Source organism: Diadema antillarum, unplaced genomic scaffold (assembly GCF_040938485.1).
Source record: "Diadema antillarum isolate AM-2024a unplaced genomic scaffold, OU_Dant_1.0 seq00000682_RagTag, whole genome shotgun sequence".
Classification (NCBI taxonomy): domain Eukaryota; kingdom Metazoa; phylum Echinodermata; class Echinoidea; order Diadematoida; family Diadematidae; genus Diadema; species Diadema antillarum.
The window spans coordinates 1,093,068-1,109,152 of NW_027271587.1; the positions used below are offsets into that span (position 1 = coordinate 1,093,068).

At 37.2% G+C, this 16,085-nt stretch overlaps 1 protein-coding gene across 1 annotated transcript in view; it reads left to right on the forward strand.

Annotated features, from left to right (window-relative positions):
• Positions 1-16,085, forward strand: part of LOC139737109 (adenylate kinase 9-like) — a 47,893-nt gene that overhangs the window by 24,340 nt on the left and 7,468 nt on the right. Inside the window, exons 17-28 of the mRNA XM_071647788.1 lie at positions 1,684-1,754; positions 2,779-2,919; positions 5,007-5,081; positions 7,863-7,943; positions 8,751-8,993; positions 9,430-9,539; positions 10,095-10,307; positions 10,997-11,258; positions 11,938-11,975; positions 12,711-12,844; positions 13,471-13,759; positions 14,499-14,510. Coding sequence (XP_071503889.1) covers positions 1,684-1,754; positions 2,779-2,919; positions 5,007-5,081; positions 7,863-7,943; positions 8,751-8,993; positions 9,430-9,539; positions 10,095-10,307; positions 10,997-11,258; positions 11,938-11,975; positions 12,711-12,844; positions 13,471-13,759; positions 14,499-14,510 — 1,669 coding nt within the window. The remainder of the gene's footprint in view (positions 1-1,683; positions 1,755-2,778; positions 2,920-5,006; positions 5,082-7,862; positions 7,944-8,750; positions 8,994-9,429; positions 9,540-10,094; positions 10,308-10,996; positions 11,259-11,937; positions 11,976-12,710; positions 12,845-13,470; positions 13,760-14,498; positions 14,511-16,085) is intronic.

Here is a 16,085-nt window from a genome sequence, read left to right on the forward strand (position 1 = left end):
TAGCTGGGTAGGTCTCAATTATTGTATGAAATGTGTCAATTTCATCTATATAGCATTGGCACCTGTCCTCTTTTTGTATAGTTCTAAGCATTTCCTTGGTAGATAGGTAGCATAGTTTGCACACCACAAGTCCGTTTGCCCATATCACAGTTCACATTGCCATTTGTTCAATTTTGCTAGAGTATGTATGTAAGATTTCCAATGTAGAGTATGATCTTGTCATTTTTATTTCTACTAACTTACTACTGGTTCAATACTCAAAGTTACAATGAAAGCTTCTCTTGGATGATTCGGTGAATATACCCCAAACCACAAAATTCAGGCATTGTTACCCAATGTCTTTCATTTGTTTCTGTCTTGCATGCTCCATTCCTTTAACTCTTTATGTGCCATGATGAAAACCCCCTGTGTGCCACATTATTCTGAGATACCGAAGTAGTCATGCTTTGAGAAAACATTCTGCTTTTCAAATCTATGTAACTTCTTTAGATTTCTGTTAAGCTGACATGTAGTGAGCAAAGTTGTAGAGAAAATACGAAGCTTTGCTTTGATGAAAATTTTATGACAAATCGATGATTGTTTTTCTTTGAAATGACCAATAGCTACATTACTGTAAAGGCATGACTTTTGCACACACAACAGTGACAGAAACTAAGAATTTACACGCGAATCTATAAAGGAACACCGCTTAATAGTCAATCACCACATAAAATGCAAGCTATGTGAGACAAACGGTAGCTCGAGAAAAGCTTTCATTGTACCGTGGCATTTGGCGATTTATCGATCGGTTTTGGCGGGTTAGCGGGTTTAGCAGAATATGCGAATTTGGCACGCCGTCAACTGAGTCGGACGTGCGAATGGGGCACATAAAAAATTAATAACCCGTTGAAGACAAGTCCCTAGCAAACCCGGGCAAGTGTCTATGGGAAATGCGTGTTGGAGTAAAATCTGTCTGTCTCAACGGGTTAACCAGGAGAATTGAGATAAAAGTGCATTGTTCATAACTGTATCAGATAGCAGTCATATATTATTTGTTCACTGATCATATTGACTATTGTTATTGAGCCAAGGGTACAGAGTAAATGGATTACACTGACATCCCATTTTGGTTGATTTGCTACAAATTGGCAGGAACATGGTATTGTGTGTACTTGGTGCATTTACCTACGGCATGAGATCCTTGTTGGTTCATACTTTTTTGTGTTTGTGTATGCCTGTGAGGATTTTTGTGAGCATGTGTTTGTCTTCATGGTTTAAAAGGGATGGTATCTGGAAGGACGTAATTATACCTTTCAAAGTTGTATAACAAGTCTTATGTTCGGTGATTACATTTTGCACTATTTTGCAACATGTTTGGTTTTTTAAATGTGTATGCCTGTGTGGATTTTTGTGAGCATGTGTGTGTCTTCATGGTTTAAAAGGGATGGTATCTTGAAGGACGTAATTATACCTTTTTAAAGTTGTACAACAAGTCTAATGTTCGGTGATTACATTTTGCACTATTATGCATTGTGTTTGGTTTTTAAATCAGTAATAACGTAGTTTTGGGTCACACACCCTGGATATTTTTCATTGCCTTTGAAATTGAAGGTTATGATAATTTGTACTATTAAAAGGCCTGTACATGGTTTAGATTCTAAGAAAGATGAGAATTTGATAATTTCATTTTGTGCTTGCCTCTAGGATTCAGGAAGAGAGAGAGCAAGAGGAGATGGCCAAGGCAGCAGCAGAAGCAACTGGGGAGGAGGAGGATGGTAAGTGACTGACATGCAAACATACATCTGACTAGACAAACTAACAGTGCATCAGCATACCTTAGTTTTGAGCAATAAGACAGCAGGAGAATACTGAGTGAAAAACTGTTGTGTGGCCAGTTAGACCAACTCACCATATATCACCGAATATTAGAAATTTAGCAAGAACTAGAAAGACAAGCAGAAAATGAATACATGGCACGCTGGACACACATATTCTGAATAAACAAATCTGCTAATTCCAGTTCTCCAGCAGTGACAGACACATAGGAGAGAGACAGATCTTGATGGCCCAAGTATAGCAGCCAGATGTGTTCATCATCAGACTTCATATGTCAGCTTTGTCACATGGAACGAAATGTCAGCAATAGACCATGAGATATTCATACACATTCAAGGTTCTTGACTTCATGGTCAATATCTAACCTCATTCCTGACTTTCATCATAATGTTACATGCTTATCTTGTAGAACATTTCAACAAGACAAGAAACATTCATGCATAACTCAGATAACATTATATTGGATACTACTTCAATGTAGTCTATGCAATATGATACATGTTTCTTTGTCATCACTAAGACGAGTATTCTAATCAATTCCAGTTTTATGCTAGTTGGAACTTTGTGTGATTATCTACTTATGCACATGGAGTGTATTCTTTATGAGATAGTTATATACATGACTTGTAGTGCTAGATACTATATAAAAATGCTTCTTGTAGCTGTCCAGTGCAGTGTAGCTCTGTGTGTATTAAGCTTTGCTTGAAGTATAGATATAGCCCTTATGTTCTGCAGTTGTACATGTATGTATGCATATATTACTTGTAAACCACATGTCTGGCAGAAATATATTACACACTTCATTCATATTAGTATTTATTATTTCAAATGACCTATTGCCTGCATATAGCTGTTGTCAGTAAAGTCTGAAGGTGCATGTGTGTATGCCCAACCCTTGCTTTAAATATACAATTACTCCACCATACCCCCCCATGCACACACACCTCCTTTGTCCACTGTAAGCAGCTGGAGTGAAGCCTGAAGAGGAGAAAGGAGGGGAAGGGGAAGGAGCAGGGGACCAGGAGGTGGAGCCAGAGGGAGAGCCAGAGGCTGGGGAAGGTGAAGGGGAAGGAAGAGGAGGGGCAGGAGAGGAAGAAGCTGAAGGTACAGCTATGGATTGAGTCTTCATTCCATCATGGTTGCTGTGTTTGCAGTGTAATTTCCTGTCTTCACTTTGGGGAAGTCTGGTCTTTTCATGTTTGCTGGCAGTATTCCATAAATGTTATGCATGAGCAAGAGGCTGCTAATGTAATGCTTGTTCTGTTTTTTTTTTTTTTGTTTTTTTTTTTGTTTACTAACAACCTATGTTGATGCTGTGTTTACACCATGTCCCAGCCGCCACAACAGTCACGTTTCAAGCCACCATGGACAAAATAAGATGGATGTAAGACAATATTCGGGGATAGGATGGGCAAGTGTGACAGGCCATGATTGCGTGGATGCAGCGTCAGATTTTTATACTGTCAAAAATTGTCCATGGCAGTCACAGCGCTGATGAGAAACCTAGAAGGACGTAGTAGAAAGGGGTGAACGCAATAAAACATGACAGCACATAATAGGCTGCAATGAAACTTGGAGGTGGCCCATGCTGGGATGCGAAGGGAAATATGTGTAGTCTAGCCTTATCACTGTGAGAATGGTGTCTAACATGTTCACTGGAGCGAGGACTGAAACAAATAAGACCAGAATATGGAGGGAAAAAATAAAATTGAGAACATCCCAACTACCCATGGAGCACTACGTTCGAGCAAACAGGGCTGCTGGGAACATGGTGTAAACGTAGCATTAGGCACACCAAGTCTTGTCAGTGGATGAAGGTGAATGGATTCAGATATACTGTGCAAGTAACAATTGAATTAGGATTGACAAAAGCAATCTTTTGTGTACAGATTTTGAGAATGTCTTCAGCTCTTGGAAAATGTAATAAAGGGTTAACATATTTGGGTTCTTTTTATGTGTGTGTGTCTTTCATGTGTTAATATTTTCATCTAGTCTGTTTTATATTCAATCTTACGCATGTTAGGTGATAATTGCATTTCATTTTCATAATGAGTGAAACGACAGATCAAAGATAAATTGCTTTGATTTATGTACTAGAGTTTACAAGAATACAGAAACATACATAAAGCAATGTCTCGATTCTGTTTGTAAAATATGCACAAATTCATGAGATCATGAATTCCAGGGTCTTGAAGAATTAAAGACATACAGGAAAAATGCATTACTGTGGACTATTATGATTCAATGAAATGTATTTACATGGCTCATAGTTTTCTTTAAAAAAAAATGTGGGAAAATCTTTTATTTGTTCATGTCCTACATACTTCATTCCATAACAATAAAAAAAAAAATATATATATATATGGTATAATATTCTAAGCAACTCTAGAAAAAAACTCTGACCATTTGAGATAAAATTGCGGCCCTAATAACTCTTTAAGATGGCAATCTTATGTAGCTTTTTCACTAAATTACATTGACCACTGTGAAGAAGTGATTTCAGTACAGGATTAATGTTATTTATTGAAAACTGTTCAAATCCATGTTCAAATCGTTGAAGTAATGATACAGACAGTGATGATGTGTACATTGATGTAAAATACTTAGTATTTTCCATTATTTGTCAAGTAGATTGCTGCTAAAGTGCTTTAATATTTTAGTCTGTATCAAATGTTTTTTAAATGCTGGGGAATGAGTCCCAAATACATTTTGCATACATCATGTGACATTTTTTTTTTTTTTCATGTTCATGCCTTCTGTAATAATATTTAGAGCAGTTTTAAAACTAATTCATTATATACAAACAATCAGTGCTTCAATTAGCACTATCTCTCAAAGTCACAAGATGTTGGTATGGAGATAGAAGTACCAGACTGAGATAAACACTTAAACTTCAGTGATGCAACAGAAATATGTTGTGATATATGTTAAAGAGTGATCATAATGCAACTAACAGAGGACTACCCATCGTTACATTTCATGGAAGTAATGGTGTTTTGGTTTTAATTACATGGTCTGTGTTATCATGCGTGAGTGTCATCTAAATGTTGTGTCAAAGATTATTTTGTCATTAGCAGCCTTGGAGACTGGGGTTGTTTTAGTAAGAGAAAGTCATAAGAATCCAGCTTATGCACTATTGGTCCTTTATCATGATTAACTAACTTACTGAATATTCATGACTCTAACCCAAGCCGCTCCCATTACTGGTGAAGGGGTGGAGGATGAAGCTTCTGCAGGCGTATCAGATGGGCAACAAAAACCCAAAGGTAGAGCGCTACTAACAGGAGTGGGTTTAGATGAGATAACGTGTGTGAGGCTAGCTACATAGCAGTAGTTTAGAATCATGATTGATATACCTGGTTAGATGTGCTGTAGTGTTGAACAATTTTGTGACATTTTGAGATGAATGACCTTCGATGAGGAAAGCTACCCAGCATTTTCTTATACAAACTGCACTTCAGAAAGCAGATTTGCTCAGTTTAGAGTGCAAAAGACTGCATGCAGAATACACCATTTTAAGACCTTTCCTTTCTTGTACATTATACTGTAGAAGAGTGTGTCACAAGAGTCAGGAACTCTGCCTGAATGCTAAGGGAACAACATTTTGTTGTTGTTGTTGTTTTTAAATCAGAAAAGGATATTTTCACAATTCTATTCGATGGAATGGGAAATCATATTTGGCCATTTGAGGAAAATGTATTCTTTGAAAGGAGTGGAGTGTTCATGTATTGAATTGTCAATCATGGAGCACAATTTACAGAAGAATTTCTCTGAAGTTTGATTACATAGCAAAGAACTTATGATTTCGTGATGAAGTAGATTTTATCACATGATAATTGTAGAATAATTTAGCTTGTCACACATTTGCTGTTTTGCTCAGTACAGAGTGCAGCTGTGTGTCAAGTGCCTTATGTATATTTGATGCTTTAAGAAACATCTGAACAAAACAAAACAAAATTTTACAACTACGGTACATTTGACCAGGATATCCTTAAAGGGACTGTATATTTTTGGTTTAGATGGGGATTCAGTTCATAACTTTTTACGAGATAATTAGAAACTACTTGAAAACTACTTAAAAGTGGAAATTTTCTCACATTTCGTGCAACCAAAAGCTGATGCGAAAATAAAACCATGCAAGTATTTTTGCATGCCATATGTTCCATAAATTAATCTCCTGATTCTGTGGAATCAAAAACAAGCAAAATTCATCTTACCTGGCTGAGCTCAAAAAATTACAAAAAATAATGCAAAAATAACTACTGTTACATTATATGAAATATTAAAGAGCATACAAATCTATTCATCTCGCAAGAAGTTACAACCTGAATCCCCATCTCAATCAAAACCAGACCATCCCTTTAAGTGCATTGGTATGGTGCAGACTACCACTTTAAGATGTGATGCTGTACAGTGAAATAAGAGGACATTTTCTGTAAGACGTTTATGTTGTTTATCCACATTCACACAATATCATCTGGTGATGGGAATATGTATGAAATAAAGCAATGAAGAAGCATAACTCTGTTTTGGTCAAAGATATTGAATATGCTCTGTTTTGCTGAAAGCTGTAGCTTGGCTAGTAATTTTTAACCATGAAAGTGTCCTTAGGGTCATAAAGACCCTACATTTCATTCATATCTTTGTGCACAATATGATGCATTGTTAAAAGTGTATGCCTTCAAAAGACTGAATTAACAAGTGTGCTTCGGTTCTCAGTCCAATTTTGATGCTAGTCTTTCACACAAGTGTGACATAAGTTAATTGCTTTCTTCAGTAACTGTAATGTATCTAAGGTAAAAATGAGTTTAGATTGTACAGGAAAGCATCCAAGAAATAGTGATTTTCCCAAGGAAGCATACTCCTCATCTTTTTTCCAGTAAGAAAAAGAAAAAAATCTTTCAAAATGGCTGAATATTTTTTACAAATTGTTAGTTTATGACACATTTACATGTAGCTGCTGCTGCAATGCAAGCATCATGTTTTTTTTTTTTTTTTTTTGAAGCATGGCTCCTGTTGCTAAAATTGATGGGCTTTCCCTCATGCACCCCATTGTGAAAATTGGTCTGAAAATGGCATTTCACTTAGAGTGACAAAGTGCAGTAGACGTGATTCTCCAATTTTCAGTCATGATGGTAGTAAACAGTTTTTGTCTGTCAGATCCATTCCGCACACAGTGTCAACTTACAAGGTCATTTTCATGGAGTATTGACATTGATGTACATGTAGTCAGCCTTTGTCATGTCTGAGCTGTGTACACATTCATATGAACAGCCCTTCATGATTTTTTTTTTTTTTCATTTTCTGTCATTAGTTTCATTCCATAGATCTAATAGATCTAATAGTACTCCAGTAGAAGTATTGCAGGAATTCATTATTCATTTTCTTGGTGCACAAGTGTGTGTAGTGAAGTGCTAGTATGTACTGTCAGCTTTTATGACTTTGTCCAATGTCAAAAGGAACGGAGAGTGCACAGATTGTATAATAGCATTGAGTAGTGTATGTTCTGCCTGGAGCACCAGTTACATGTACATGTACAATATGTGCATACTAATATGATATCAATTTTGCTTTTTCCATTCATGTGTGATCCATTTTTTCATTTTCATACTCTACTTCAAATACATTTCTGTGTGTCTTTCCATATCTTTGTATCTAAACCACTGATGTATTGGATGTGTATCGGATATTTCATGAAATATGAAATGCCCCTTTGATACTTTTACATATACACATGTTACATCATTATCAACATTCTCCTAACAAAAATATCACATCTCCATGTTAAAATGATGTTACAACACATGTACTGTAACAAACATTCATCATTGCTTGGGTGCTTCCCTTTTAATCTCGCTACTTAAACTCCCGCCCCTGTTGTCCTCATATCATAAACCTGAAATATCTTCTTTCATACATCTGTTGGCTGTATGCTGCATAACATTCATCGCTCATCTCATTGACCCCACTACCATACCTGACATAACCCGCCCTACTCGACCCCATCCCATCCCATCCCATCCCATCCCATCCCATTCCATCTCTAGAAGATGCAGTAACTGAGGGTGGAAAAGCTGAATCAGAACCAGCAACTATTGCTGATTCCACCAGCACTACCAAAGATGAAGGTATATAGTGCAGACAGATTGTAGTCAAATTGGTGACTGTCCAGTCTGGCCCATGCAAGGAGATTCTCTTCACCCTTCACATTTCATTTCATGATGTGAAATGTGTATTATTTGAGGGTTCCATCTTTGCTGCTTGTGTGTGTTTTTCATATCACAAGAAAGCACATTTCATGTATTTGACAGGCAGCTATGTCTGTCTTTTATGAGTTAAATATTCATACCTTTATTTCATGTCAAATATATCATCCATTCCCCAAATTTATGTAATGCTTCTGCTTATACATGATATGTGTTAGCCAAGACAAGTAATCATGATTTAATAGAGCATCTTTAGATCGTGTGGTGCGATAATGTAAAGTTGATTAAAATTTCTTTTTGTAATGAAATGAATGAAAATTTCTTTTTTTGTGACTTGTTGTGAGATGATGATTTTCAAGTTTTTAGAGAGTCATTCAAGCTTGAGGTATCTGAAAAGTAATTGATATGCCCTGAGTTTGAAGAAATATAAAGACCTATTCTTCACTTAATATATTTGTTAAGGGGATGTTTTAATAGCTTGACCGCTCATATATGTTTTCTTTTTCAATCTCTCCATTCTGTGTCCTGTCAAATGTGTCTTTTTGTCATCTATGTACTGCGTGTCTCTCTCACAATGTCTTGTACTACTCTCTTCCATGTCCCATCCTTTCTCCTGAAAAAAACAAACATGTGGCATTGTCCTTATGCTGCATGCATACACCCCATCTCTTTCTCTCTGTCTCTTTCTGTGTCTGTCCCATGTGTGTCTGTGATGTGTCACCCTTATAGAGAAGACAGAGGAGGAGGAGGAAGAGGAGGAGCCTGTACCTCCTCCAGCAGTGGTGGAGGACCCGTTGCCTCCCGACGGTCCTGAGACCAGTAAGTTTAAAGACCAGCGGAATGAGTTTGAGAGGGAGTGGCCATCCATCCAGGCTTTGCTGACTGGCACCATCAACATTGAACCCATTCAGGTAGACATTGAAAATCGGTCCATGGAAGACATCCTGAAGGAAGCACACACAATGGTTGAACGTGAGTCTTTTATTTCCTCTTCAGCTTAATTGAAGTCCTTTTAGTAGAATTTTCATTCAATTTCTTTCTTTTTCTGCATAGTCATTTTTAAACATTTTTCTAAAAATTTTAAGTAAATATCATTTTTGTAACATCCTAAACCTTTTATGCAGTTTCATGTTAAGTATTTTGTAATCCTGTTATGTTCTACAGGTATACCTGTAGACATGACTAGGGCTTACATACAAGTTTAGCTGCTTATCTCATTACCATTAGGTGTGTATTCCTTCTTTTGACCTGTGAGCTGCAAAGGGAAGAAATGCTGAAATGCAAAGCATGTTTCTGTGTAATTTAGGGAAAAATCAAATTAATTTGCAAGGCATCGAACCATATGATATATGATGTATATGTGTTGTGAAACGTAAAATGATATGTGGTGTACATTGGTGTTGATCAGAGCCCTACAGCTACCGGCCCTGGGAGTACAGCAGTATTGATATGGATGAAGAAGATGAAGATGCTGCAGCTGAGGCTGAGGAGGAGGGAGATGAGATGGAAGAGGAAGAGGTACTTGACCAATTTAGTCTCAAACTTGTCTGCCTCCTTTCTTTTTAATGGCACATAATGATCATGCTAACCATGACTGAGTGTGATATGTTTCTTTTCTAGAAACATGTAGGCAGGCGTCAAAGCTATGGGGTCACTGTTTGATAAACCATATGTGTGCACATTATGGATTATAATGCAACATTGCATGATCTTGTACACTATAGGAAGAATCCAGCGAAGAAAGAATTGTTCTTCAACACTGTTACCACCTTAGTAATTGAAAAGGGAGGATGACTACAATATACATGCCTCTAATATTGCATTAAGATAGTTGCCCTTACTCAGTTTTCTTTCTGCTTGTTTTGTTTTTTCAACAGTTAGTGATGAATAATTATATTAATAATGGTATTACCCTGTATTCTGAGAAATGCAATCAGAGGGTTAGGTTATGATATTGATTTTAAATTGATGACATGAAATGAATGCATTATCATTCAAACAAAATCAAGTTATGCTCGTTGTTACACATACCTGTCAAAATTAACCATATCGCATGACTTGTAATGTATACAGGATGAAGAAGTGGCAAAGAACAAGAAAAAGCAATTTGGAGATACCAAGCACTTCTGTCCAGTGGCCTTCAAAGATAACTTCGTGCTGTGGCCTGGCAACCCAGAGATAGGTGCCAAGTACAGGGAAAAGGTGTACTACTGCTCTACCACCGAGGCCCGAGAGAAATTCATCGCTGATCCAGCTGTCTATGTGGCCAAGGGAAAGCCTTTCTATGTAAGTAGAGGAGTGTGTCATAAAGCCATGATGCCTTTTGTGTGTTTCATGCAGACAGCATCCTATGCACTGTTACAAGCTGAGAATGAATCATAAATTGCCCGGTATGTTGCAAGGTGCTGCTATCTTTGATAAGGTCACACATGTGTTTGTGTTTTGTGTGAATGTTTTTGTTTTGATATTACTGTCACGTTCAATTTTGGTCAGTTATTTCAGTGACATTTAGAGCTCATGGTCTTCTTTTCAAGTGAGTTTTTTTTTTTTTTTTTCAAAGTCGGTTTCCACAACTTTGATAAAAATCATGTGACATAAGTGTCAAATAAGGGCTGGAAATTGCAAACACTGCCAAGTACAAATGTACAAGAAAAGAATCCAATCAAAGAAAAGAAGACAAGGCACACCCCCTCCCCCAAAGAAATAAGAAAAGTTATTGTATATGTATAATCTAATAGAAGTAAAATGTCTCACTTTATTACCACACACAAAATAATTGCATGCTACGCATATTGCAAGTAATATTGAATGAAAGGCATTGTCTGTTGTTTGAAAAATGAAAACGAACTTAAAAAATCTTGTCATCTACCAAACAGAAGAATTGTGATGCTCAAGTCAAGTATTTGTCTCTTAATGCATGATACAATGATCTCATTGACCATCTGGTAAAATTCTTCTTTTTGTCTATCCCCCAGCCCCCACCTGTCAGACTGGTGATGCTAGGCCCCAAGGGGGCAGGAAAGTCCCTCCATGCCCGCTACCTTGCAGAGAAGCTGGGCCTGTTCCATATCAGCTTCAAGGACCGACTGCAGGAACTGATCATCAAGAAGACCAAGAAGAAGATTGGTCCTGAGTTTGAGGAGGAGGAGGAGGAACCAGAGAGTGAGCCTGAAGATGAGACACCAAAGGAGGCAGCCAAGGAGGCCAATGAAGCAGACCCTGGTAAGTCTGATGCTGGTACAGTGCACCTCCATTATAACAAACATAGTTATCCATGAAATTCTCATTACAGCCTAGTAAAAATTCAGGTCCCAAAGTGATCATTTATATATCTTTATATATGTTACTGTTCAGCTTTAACAAAATGTTGATATAACAAACAAAAACTGCTGGTCTTGAGGAGTTTATGCTAACAGTAGTGTTGTAGTCTTGGTATTGGGTTCTCCAGTGATGTTACAGTGTGTTCAATCAAAGTTTAGTCAACAGGGTTTGAAAAAATCCCTGGTGAATACCATGGGTTTTTTTTTCTTATATCACTCGGTGTAGTTGATCAGGTGAAGAAAGTGAGTGTTAATCACTAAAATGTCCATAAATGTTGAAAGCAAACTGAAAAGTGATGATTATAGTTACGGACTTTATACCATAGTGAGTCTGATTCTGAATGATGTGTGAAATCTTTAGTAGCAGAATGCTCTTGTAATAGCAATGTTAATAGTGGTGCTTTTAAGCTTTATTTTGGAATCACCATATGCAGGAGATGCTGATTTACAGAATATGAATTTACTGTATGTAGTTCTGTGTAACAGATAAGATCAAGTTTTGATGAAATCAATGCTAGTGTAATAATGTGCAGATAATTTCTGCAGTGAACCTTTCATATTTACCTGGTATTTATGTGTTACCTCTGCAGAGAAAGGTGCAGCAGAGCAGGCAGAAGAAGGCAATGAAGAAGGGGTAAGTCACCCACCAGGTTTCTTCTCCAGACAGTATGAATGTATAATGACTACATAGATTTTGTGTGTATACCATTTGGTATCAGATGGAGGGAATATCACATACACATGCTGTATCTATGAAGATTAGTTTTTGTGTACAATACGTGATCATGTTGACCACTTATAAAAATTATGAACATTATATTCCATAACCGTTGGGAACCCTCTCTTCAGCAGCTCATTCCCCAGCAGCCCAAGAAGCATTCTGAGACATTGTGCTTGTGATAAATTGTTTTGTGAGGCTAAAAAAAATGTGCTTAGACATGTTGTACACTTGACACTTGTCATTAAACATCATGTCAAGTTGATACAGCACAGGCTATTGATAATGCAGAATTTTGCAAAACATTTAAATTGAATGTACTCCAAATGAGTTTGCACATGCTGGCACTAAGGCTGTTCAAGTAAATTTACATGAAAGAAAATGATGAACTGAACACTATAACATACATAAACTTCCAATAATTTTTAGAAGTTTTATTGCTGATAGATGTTATTGCTAGAAGAAAGAGTTCATTATTCTCTATCCAGACGTGGTGCTCGTCAAAATGAAATTATATGCTAATTATTTGATGCAATGTATGAAAACTGATAGGTTTACCTGCCTGGAGACAAGAGCTCTGTGGTCAGATGATGAATTTATAGAATTCCACTGATACCAAGCCAAATTATGTTGTGTTTTACTGAATGGCAGGGAGAGGAGGAGCAGGAGGTGGAGTTGACAGACTTTGAAGAGAATGTGAAGGGGAATCTGATGGGAGAGGAATCTCTCTCAGTAGACTCTCTGGATAAGATTGTCCCTGAATGGTGGAATATGGAGCCTTTCAAGTGAGTTCAATCTCTTCTCACTAACGTCAATACTAACAGACCTTGTGATGTGTGTGTGTGTGTGTGTGTATGAAGAAAGGGTGCACAAAACTTGCATTGTCTTGTGAAAGTAGTGTAGACGTATAGTAATATTACAAAATGTAGTGGTTACATACGTATGTGGCACATTTCACACTTAACACTTCTGTGAGATGTCCACAGCTTTTCTGAATGATGATGATAATACATGTACATTCATCAAAAATGTATTCATTGTAAATCTCTCTGATAAATTTTTTGAGCATTGTGTATGGCAGTGAGAACAGTGATAGTACCATACTGATCATAAAACAGCAGATGTTGATAAGGCTCTAACTGCTGTGACAGGGGAAAGCAATGAGTTGACATTACAATTAAACTGTAGTTCAACAGCATGAGACCATCTGATACTTGATACTCAGTGGAATACTTACTGCAGATTTTTGAAAGCCACGCTCTGTGATAGACATGGTTTTAAAATAATGATAGCAATAAAGTATATGTCTAGGCCCATAAATATGTTTTGCCTTTTTATTGCCGTGAACGCTGCAAGTCTGGAGATGCTGGGATGAAATGCAATAAATAGTTTCCACTGTCACACACTACAGGTCCACAGGCTTCATCCTAGAGGGCTTCCCTCGTACAGTGGAGGAGGCTCAGTATATGGCAGACCATGGACTCTTCCCGGATGCCGCTGTCCTATTGGCTGTTGAGGACAATGACATCACAGATAGGCTCCTCCCACCAAAATTGGACAAGTGGCGCAAGCGACGAGACAGGCGAGTGGCGAGGCGAGAGAAGCGTAAGGCCAAAAAGAAGAAGGAGCGAGAGGACGCCATCAATAAGAGGAGGCAGGAGCTGATAGCTGAGGCTGATGAGAGGAAAGCCAAGAGACAGGTATGGATGATGGTCTCTGTCTAGGGCTGGGTCACACCCACTTTATACACAGTGTGTGTCATCATGCTGCCTGTTTTACTTTCTTGTTCTGTTGAAGTCACAGGCTGAAGTGAAATTGTATTATTGTTATGGGTAGCAACATTACTTCTAAAACATTGCTTATGTTTTCAAGAGTTGTACTACCTCTTTGGGGTCACCTTAAGTCTGCACTTGTGTTTGCACTATGTCTGATTTGATAACAGTATTACTTGTTGTCATGTTTAATTAGTTTTATGATGACTCCATTGCATTCACCTGTATGCACCAATTTGATTAATAATTTATAGATATTCCCTTCTATGTATTACATGCCTCAGCATTGTATAGCAGTCATTCAATTATTCATTGATTCACTCTGTCCATATAATTTTGCATATAAATGTGTCATGATATTCATGTCTCCTTAACTGTAGGCATTTGTTCCCTGCATGTGCACTGCAATTTGATTTGTCGGTCTGCTGAAATAATGATCTCATGATCCAAAGTTGTCTTTTAGGTTAACTGTATTTGTTTACAAATTTGATGGTAGGCATTCACCTACATTTTTACATCCCTGCATATGTTTTCACACGTACACAATATTTTGTCATTGCAATCACATTCATCGTCTTTGTCACTTGTGTTTCACCTTACCAGATATATTGATTATATATTTCCATTGTCTGTATTTCATCTGATTTTCCACCATTATAATGTCCAGGCTGAACTGAGGGTAGGTTATCATGTAGAATACAGTGTACACTAATTTGCATTCTCAACAAAAACTAACTGTACAGCATTGAGCAATCATCACAAAGAATATGTCTGAATACTACAAACCGTTTAATTTCCTACGTGTGAATTGATTTAGAAAACTGATAATGCATATCTGATGCAAATACTTTTCCCCCTTTCTCCTGTTTGTCAATCTGTCCTAGCTGGCTTGTTAGTGCATGTACAAGCAAATTATCTCTTTCCTATCAAGTGAGCCATGTGATAAATGATATGTAACTTGCATGCATTAAGAGTGTGTGTAGTCATATATGTGGACAGTCATTCTAACAGAAGTATATGTATGTACCTAATCCCAGGTTGTTGTTTGTAACATTATTTTTTCTCCATGTAAGTCATGAGATATTGCAAATTTACATTCAGAAACCTTGAATCTGAAATACTGGTTAAACATCATTGGTATGGAGATAGGGGATTTAAATCTATGATAGAAGATATCTAACTTTTGATGGTAGAAACCTATGGGAGATCAAGATAGTAACTGTATAACTTCAGATGCACTGTTGCAAAGTTATTCAGATCTCAATATAATACAATCTGCTTTTTGAAAACTATGATAAAGCATTTTCATAAAGTTTTGTACTTTCAAACACCTTGGAATTATGACCCTTCAAATGGTGTTCTTAAGATGTGTAATGCAGGAAGTGTGCATGTGTACATCAAGAAAATGTCAGAAGGTCTTTGTGCATTTTTGTTTTTGTTTTTATATATCAGTAGATTGTGTTTCATAGCTAAATATCTGTCTTCTTTGCCTTATCCTTCATTCATCAAAATCAAGTAGGTTTAGCATAGATTATCAGTCGCTTTGGGCTTTGCCCGTCAGCCTACATAGTAGAATCTACACTAGTTCATGATCTAATGCAAATCACTTCAAATGACAGTAGTGCCACAGGATATGTCTTCACCATTCAGATCTGTATTCTTCTTTGTCGTAATTTTGTTTTCATTATAAAAGCCCCCACCCCGCACTTTTATATGAAATTCACTTAGCTTCAAACTGTGGAGTGATGAGGACATTGTGAATGTTTGATTCAATCAAGACCTTATGCTTAAAGAGTGGTAGATAATCCGCATCCATCTCTTTCATTGTTTGGTAGAGATAATCTTGCTTGCTAGATTTGCATTTAGTACATTTCCTCTCGTTCTCCTCCCTGTCCCCATGTATGTGATAGAGTAGTGTGCTGTAATTACCTTCCATACTAAAAATGTCCTTCTTCACTGACAAATTCCCAGCATGTTTGACACATCCAGGAGTAGTCCATAGTACACGTGAGCTAACACTGTGAATGGAAGAGTTTTCACTTGTGTTATAATTTGGCTTTACTTCAAGTGACATCAAAAGAGCAAATATTTTCATGAATGTGTAATTTGAATAAGAAGATGTGCTTTGTCATAAGTATGGGTATGGTTTTGTCTTTGGGTTAAGAGCTGATTCTTGTCAAATGAAATGTAGCAGCAGATTGGAAGTGTGGAGATATTAATATCCATACTCAGTAGTAAGATAGCCCCCATGCAA